The sequence below is a fragment of the Branchiostoma floridae genome, chromosome 8 (genome assembly GCF_000003815.2).
Source record: "Branchiostoma floridae strain S238N-H82 chromosome 8, Bfl_VNyyK, whole genome shotgun sequence".
Classification (NCBI taxonomy): Eukaryota; Metazoa; Chordata; class Leptocardii; order Amphioxiformes; family Branchiostomatidae; genus Branchiostoma; species Branchiostoma floridae.
Window position 1 is genome coordinate 14,120,397 of NC_049986.1, and position 7,560 is coordinate 14,127,956.

General features: G+C 44.3%; 3 protein-coding genes across 3 annotated transcripts in view; 2 read left to right on the forward strand and 1 right to left on the reverse strand.

The window, feature by feature from the left end:
• The window catches only part of LOC118421310 (sialidase-1-like), a 4,609-nt gene extending 4,225 nt beyond the window's left edge, over nucleotides 1-384 (reverse strand). The window contains exon 1 of the mRNA XM_035828544.1: nucleotides 306-384. The gene's annotated coding sequence lies outside the window, so the exon portion shown is untranslated. The remainder of the gene's footprint in view (nucleotides 1-305) is intronic.
• A 274-nt stretch (nucleotides 385-658) lies between these two features.
• On the forward strand, nucleotides 659-4,362 carry LOC118421329 (sialidase-1-like). Its single transcript, XM_035828580.1, has 6 exons — nucleotides 659-1,065; nucleotides 1,537-1,726; nucleotides 2,239-2,498; nucleotides 2,711-2,896; nucleotides 3,166-3,385; nucleotides 3,897-4,362. Exons 1-6 carry the CDS (start codon nucleotides 961-963, stop codon nucleotides 4,115-4,117), a joined length of 1,182 nt encoding a protein of 393 aa, XP_035684473.1. The 5' UTR covers nucleotides 659-960; the 3' UTR covers nucleotides 4,118-4,362.
• Nucleotides 4,363-5,253: 891 nt separating this feature from the next.
• Nucleotides 5,254-7,560, forward strand: part of LOC118421791 (tubulin alpha-1A chain-like) — a 4,912-nt gene continuing 2,605 nt past the window's right edge. The window contains exons 1-3 of the mRNA XM_035829291.1: nucleotides 5,254-5,724; nucleotides 6,154-6,376; nucleotides 6,967-7,556. Of these exons, the coding sequence (XP_035685184.1) occupies nucleotides 5,722-5,724; nucleotides 6,154-6,376; nucleotides 6,967-7,556 (816 nt within the window). The 5' untranslated portion in view covers nucleotides 5,254-5,721. The remainder of the gene's footprint in view (nucleotides 5,725-6,153; nucleotides 6,377-6,966; nucleotides 7,557-7,560) is intronic.

The following is a 7,560-nucleotide window of genomic DNA, read 5'->3' on the forward strand; positions in this document are numbered from 1 at the left end:
CTCAACGTCACTTTCAGGTGTGGTGTTATTGTTTGGCAGTATCGATCTACATGGGGTGGGGTGGAGTCAAATGCAAGGCCCCACCGAATGTAGTTAGTTATCTCCGTACTTCATAAAAAAAAGGTTTACAGTTAACTGATTTTCCCAAGGGCGCTTTTCTTATTTCCACTTGGACCAAGACTAAGACTGGGAGTAAGATACAGGTATGACTCAGGACGAACTCGGATGACACTCATATGTAAAAAAGACAATAGACAGGTGTACTATGTAAACATCGGAGTCGTGCGTGCCCTCTCACCTCTCACCTTAAAAAACTTTCTTGTTGAATCAGTTGTTATGCAGGATATTGCACACAACAAGAACACAACACGCCACAGTAGTGACTCCGGTAAATCTGTTTAACAAAGTTAAACTCAGGTTGGACGCCATCTGGCCAAAATATAAAACGTGAACGTATACAATCATATGACTTCATTGTGACCTGGACGAGTTCAATCAGAAAGAGGATGTACTGATACAAAGGGACAATATACAGCCATGTGTCATTATATTGATTTCTTTGGGCTACTAGCCATTACTTCAGTCTTAGGTTAGTGGTTGTTGTTTGGCAATATCGATCAAACCGCTTGGGTTATATACGAATACGATGTACGTAAAAACGAACAATATACAGCCATGTGTTCGGAACAGCGTGTACGAAAACCCTTCATCCAAGCGTTCCAGTTTACAAATGGAAAATAGATACGTATGGGTAGCACTTTCCTGCAGGGTAGTGTCATTGTTTTTAGAGGAGGTACAGTATCTTATCACAATCCCATCGCTGGACTTCGTTTTGCCCTTTTGCCCTTTCACCTGTGAACTAAAGTTGGGCTCATATACCAGCTTAACAAGGTGTAACTACATCAGACGTAACGCGTTTCAAAACATTACCGTGGATTCTGATTCTGATGTTGAACCGAAATGATCGACACCAAGTTATTGCCAACATTTGTTGCCGTGTACAATGTTTTGCTTCTCTGTGCCAGTTGCATACGTCCTGACGCCCAGCCTGTACCATGGGATAAGGTAAGGTCCTGTATTGTAAACATACATGTAATGTAATGTAGAAGACAAGCAGTCATTTGTGTCCTAACTAGTAAAGTGTCCGTCCTATGGGTCTTTTTGGCGACGCCTCACTGGCATAGCCGATCCAAGAAGCATAATTGTATGAATCTGGGACGTTGATAACCTCTCAGGGGCATGCACAGCTTCTGTATCTGGAAGAGCCTTTGCTGCTTTGTACACAGAAAAGGGGCAACATCGGACCAACTTTTGGATTTGTGTATTGAATTCCCGCGTGCATAAGATTTATAACGTTAAACACTTCCTTAAATAATGAAAAGGCTCGTTCTTCTCATACTGTACTAATATTCAAGGTGGAGAACCTTTGTTGACAGACTGCTCATACGGCTACTGCTAGCTATAAGACTGAGTGAATGAGTGAGTATTTGTTACTGACAACATCCTGTTTGATACAACTGTACATCCTCCTCTCAGGTGACCCCGACTGTTGTGAACGACACTATCATTTGGCACAGTGGTTCTGAGGGAGAGATTCACACGTACAGGACGCCCTCTATCTTCGTCACGCCGAATGGCACCCTCATCGCTCTGTCCGGCGCACGGAAGTACAGCTCCAGTGACGTTGACCGGAAGTTTCTGGCGATCAGAAGATCCGAAGACAAAGGTTATCCATAGAATTTAGCTTCTTTTTACCCTCTGTTACGATAACTTTGAATTTCAACGGTTAGAATAGGAGATGGGAAATACAGCTCCAGTGACGTTGACCGGAAGTTTCTAGCGATCAGAAGATCCGAAGACAAAGGTTATCCATAGAATTTAGCTTCTTTTTTTTTGTACCCTTTTTTACGATAACTTTGAATTTCAACGGTTAAAATAGGAGATGGGAATGTAGATTTATATAAATGGCCGACGGCAGGTGTGAGAGACACAGGGAAGCTTGTATCAAAGGAAGCATATATCTTGTTTTCTGTTGATTGAGTGAGTAAACTACAATAATAAAACTATTTTGTGTGTTCGCATCACCTCCCCCCCCCCCATTCCCTCTGTGATAAATTCAAATAAGATGAAATGAATAAAACAATGCAGAGGACAATAGAAGATACGATTAACGTTTTATCCTTGTTATCTCAAACACTTGGGATCTCATTGAAGACTGTACTTTCTGTCACAATGTAGGGAAGACTTGGCTACCCACTGAATTCTTGGTGGATGACGGTTACGAACAGGGTGTCCTCTTTCCCGGCACGCTGTTTGCGGACTTCGACTCGAACACGTTATTTGTGATGTTTATTCACTGCCAGTTAAAGTGTAAAGTCCCCGCACTACTACTGATCAACAGCACGGACGACGGGGTTACCTGGGGTCAACCCAGGAGCATAAGTCCACGATCGAACGGCTCCAGGAGTTTCCACCCTGGCCCAGGATACGGGATTCGCGTAAGTTTTTTTATCCCCCGTACCATAGCGGGGGAGGTTGTATCTCTAGCATGGTGTGTTTGTTGATTTGATACTGACTATAACAGCTAAAACAGATTAATTTCATGATATCTTTTTGATAGGCAAAGTTGCCGAATGAAGAAATGTGTCTACGCTTGGGTCATCTGCCCAATACATCACGTAGGATGTTGAACGCATGGTGTCTTCCATAGAAACGCCTCGAGCCACACAAAGGTCGGTTCGTGGTCTGTGCGCACGGACGGCCCCAGGACAGACCCAGAGGCATCACGCTGTTGCTAAGCGACGATGGAGCTAAAACATGGCGGGAGGGAGCCTTCGTTCCCGACGGGCCTTGCAGGGAAGATCCAGAGGAAAAGTTCTGGCCAGGAGAATGTCAGGTGAATAACGCGTTTTGAATGACCCGCCCCGGGTTTATACTATGATGCCGGTTGACTATGTTATATTACATGTTACACATACGCCTTGCAGTGTGCTACCATCATCTTCCGATATACCTACTCAACAACAGTGCTAGTATGAAATATTTCTGGCAACGCCTCAAGGACGAAGGCACTGAAAGAATTACGCCTATGTGGTAACCCGTGTCGCATACTGCAGTGTTATCCTGTACGTTGACAACTAACAAAGTTCAAACATATTTCCTCAGGCTGTGGAGCTGGCTGACGGCTCCCTGCTCGTGATGACCAGGAACAGAGGGAGGTGTTCGTGCTCGTGTAAGGCCTTCATGCGCAGCCATGACGGAGGACAGACCTTGCCTCTCCACGATTTCTTCTTCGCCCGGGCCCTGATCGAGCCAACTTGCCAATCCGGCCTGCTGTACCACAGGGGTGTGCTGTTCTTCAGCGGGCCCAATAGTACTACAGGACGTGAGTCGGTCTTTACAGATGCTTAGTGGAATGAACCGTCTTTTTAGTCAGTGCGTACTTTGCGTCAAAGTGGTCAAGTTGGACATTAATCCCTGCTCACAAAGAAGGCTTTTGGCTTCTTCTCTATACATATAGAATCACAGTCATGCAGAATTGATATCAATTATGGGTCTCACATGCGTTGTTAAATGTGGCACAGGCTACCTGATCAAAGCCAGTGCTCATTCTATCATAGTTAAATGGTCAACACCAACAGGTGTATGACGTCATCTACCATTAATGATCGGCTAGCTAACGCCCCAATCAGTTCATTTACAGACAAGTGATTTATGATGCAAAGGGACACCGTATGATCTATTTCATGGCCTGATAAGAACAATGGCCGCCATGTGAGAGAATTCTTCACATGCTTGTAACTTACCACCTCCACTATCAAATGATCATCGATATGGCAACAGATTCTATCCTTGTGCCAAACTTATCAATACCCAACATTGTATCACATGCGCAGGATACAACATGACTCTGAAGTGGAGCTATGATGACGGGACAACCTGGGAAGGAGAGTTGCCCATTTGGAACGAGATGGCCGGATACTCGGTCCTAGCAGAGGACCCTACAGACGACAGACACCTGTATCTCATCTACGAAAAGGGCGTCAAGAGTTCTGTGGACTTTGTAGCAGTCACTAAAATTCAACTGTTCAACAATATTGCATTTAACGGTAAATGACTACGTAACGGAAAGGAAGACTGAAAGAATATTAATTATACATATGTGGAAATAGGCTTTTGGTTTCTACCTGTGAGGATATATTAGACAGAACAAAATAGAATGTTTTACTGTTCTGCTGTAATGACCAGGAAAGACCTTAATCTTTGAGTAATATAATTTACAAGCGTTGACTGTCCTGTGGAAAGTGTTTCAGCACCAAGGATAGGTAGACTAATGCTCTAACACACACGCCCGCCTTATAACTTCTGTTGTGTGAGATGGATTGCATATAATCAGTGTAGTATTTGTAGCAGTCGCAAAAATTCAACTGATAACGTTATAGTAAATGACGGCAAAACTGAAATAAACATGTGGAAATGAGCTTCTGGTTTATAACTGAGAGGAAATACCAGACAGAACGAAATAGAATGGTTTTTATACTGTTCTGCTGTAATAAGCAGGAAAGACTTTGAGTGATATACTTTGCAAGCGTTGACTGTCCTGCGGAAAGTATTTCAGCACCAAGGACAGGTAGAACACTGGTCTAACACACGCGTGCCTTATAGCTAATGTTATGAGGGATAAAAACCTTGTAAGAGCAGAAAACGTAAATATGATACTTGAAAGTTACCAACATATAAACGCTCTTCCACTCCTGTTTCAAGGATAAACCGCCTATCAGCGTATGTTTACATCAACACAACAGTTGATTGTCATGGTGCATACATTTATTGCGCTCTAACAACCTGTCACGTCTCATTGCTACCTTCCCTTCCGTAAGTAATGTGAATTGTCCCACCTTAGCTACAGGTGTCAGAGTATCAGAACACTTCGTGGTAGAGAATACGACTTGATGTAGGACTTAACACAAGGCAAAGTGTATAGTTTACAGGCCATGATCGAAATCTAGTAATTCATACAAACATAAGGATAAGTTGCATCACCAAAACAGTCTCTCTGATAATAAGTTATTATGCCTATGTGATCTACCATATGCAATTTAGAAGGAAACAGGTTAACAGGATAAAATCTTTCAAGATGGCCATCAGGGACAAATTTTCTTTCAAAAGTATTTTTCCAAAATGAAGTAAGAATTGTCATGAATAAGTTCTATTGCATTTCACATTACAATGGCATCCTATATTACAACAGCCATTAGCATAATTGTATAGTGAAGGTCTTTAGTAGCAATATGCACGTTTTGTTCCCAAGCGACCTTCATGACCGCAACAAACAAAACAAAACCACCATGGAAACAGCAGTTGCCTGACGATCGGTGTAACAATCATATCTTGTCGCATCACGGAGCCGGTTGTGTGTTCATTGCCATCACGGGGTGCGTTTACCCGGTTACCGTTCAAATTGACCAATCAGAAATGCCTGAATATATAATTATACATCATTACCTCTCGGTCACCTGATGCATCCTGACCAATAGCAGACGTCTGCTTTGACGTCCCCCTGGAGACAGGGAAGCAGAAGATATAAAATGTCGCGTGCAGTAAAAGTGAGCACACTGTTGACTGCGACGACTCATCACAAGTCGAAAGTGACAAGCTTTCCGCCGGTTCAACAAGTCTTATTTCTACGATAGATTTTCGTTCAGCAAACAAGAATCCATCATGGTACGTCTACTTCAATGTAGTCATGTGCAATCCATCCTCGGTTGTTCACTTGCTATGTTGCACACTTTTTAGAGCATGGAGGAATTTGAGTCGGATGGTCGATCAGTTTTACGGCGTTGATGATGATATGAAAGGGCTGATTGCTGGACAAATTACACGTTGTGACGGAGAAATGTGGTTGCTAAATGGCTTCACGAATCGCCAGCAAAATAGTATAATTTGGACAAATAGAGTCAATAGTACGCTAGGGGAGTCGACCGGCCACACGAGTCAGTATGCGACCCGAACTATTGTCAAATTCTACTGTTTGACCAGCGATCTGCAGAGCCTGGTAGAGTCAAAACTGGCCAAGCTATTCTAGTAGACACGCAGAAATTTCCGTTCCTCTGACGAGATGACAGCTAACCATTGAATCGTTTTCTCTCCCAGCGTGAAGTGATCTCCGTCCATGTCGGCCAGGCCGGTATTCAAATGGGTAACGCCTGCTGGGAGCTGTACTGCCTGGAGCACGGCATCCAGCCGGACGGCCAGATGCCGAGCGACAAGAACATCGGCGGTGGGGACGACTCCTTCAACACGTTCTTCAGCGAGACCGGGGCCGGAAAGCACGTGCCTCGTGTCGTCTTCGTCGACCTGGAACCAACAGTTATCGGTGGGTAGATTTCATTGCAACTACAACATATTAATACAGTGTGTACATGGAACACACCCAATGTGTTAACAATATAACCTTGGATGATCGTTAATATTTGATGAGACGGCGAATTCACCCCCCCCCCTCCCCCAATTTACAAAATTACTCTCTGTGTGCCTTTGTTCGTGAAATTTAATTGAGGAGCACGTGAACACTTATAAATTCATGGACTTCCAACGTACATGGCTAGGCAAGAATTACAGAAGACGATAGTATTTTCTTTACCCCCTCTTTGTAAAATATCTATCACTTAGGACAATTTTTCCTAGTGGCTTTGATGCATTACAGTCCAAGTAATTTTGCCTTTTGCTGTAAATAATTAATCATGAAGTCAAATGATTTTCTCTAAAATCATCCAAGATAACTACAGAACTCCATGTATATTTTTACAAAGGCCACTTCTCAACCTTGCTCTATACGCGAACATATGTAAAGGTTTTTTTTTCGTAAAAATAGTCTGTCTAACATCCGAAGCATACTCTACTTTATGACATATCTGCAGAAGAAACGAATCTTAAAGATATTTCTATGAACTCTTTGTTTACCAGATGAGGTCCGAACCGGCACCTACCGCCAGCTGTTCCACCCAGAGCAGCTCATCAAAGGTAAGGAGGATGCCGCCAACAACTACGCCCGCGGCCACTACACCATCGGCAAGGAGATCATCGACCTCACCCTTGACCGGATCCGGAAGCTGGCTGACCAGTGCACTGGTCTCCAAGGCTTCCTTGTCTTTCACTCCTTCGGCGGCGGCACCGGATCCGGCTTCACCTCCCTCCTGATGGAGCGTCTGTCTGTCGACTACGGCAAGAAGTCCAAACTGGAGTTCGCCATCTATCCCGCTCCTCAAGTATCCACCTGCGTGGTGGAGCCCTACAACGCCATCCTGACAACCCATACGTCACTGGAGCACACCGACTGCGCCTTCATGGTCGACAACGAGGCTATCTACGACATCACCCGCCGTAACCTGAACATCGACCGGCCTACCTACACCAACCTCAACCGTCTGATCGGCCAGATCGTCTCCTCTATCACCGCCTCCTTGCGGTTTGACGGTGCCCTGAACGTGGATCTCACGGAATTCCAGACCAACTTGGTGCCGTACCCGCGCATCCACTTAACACTGGCTACCTACGCCG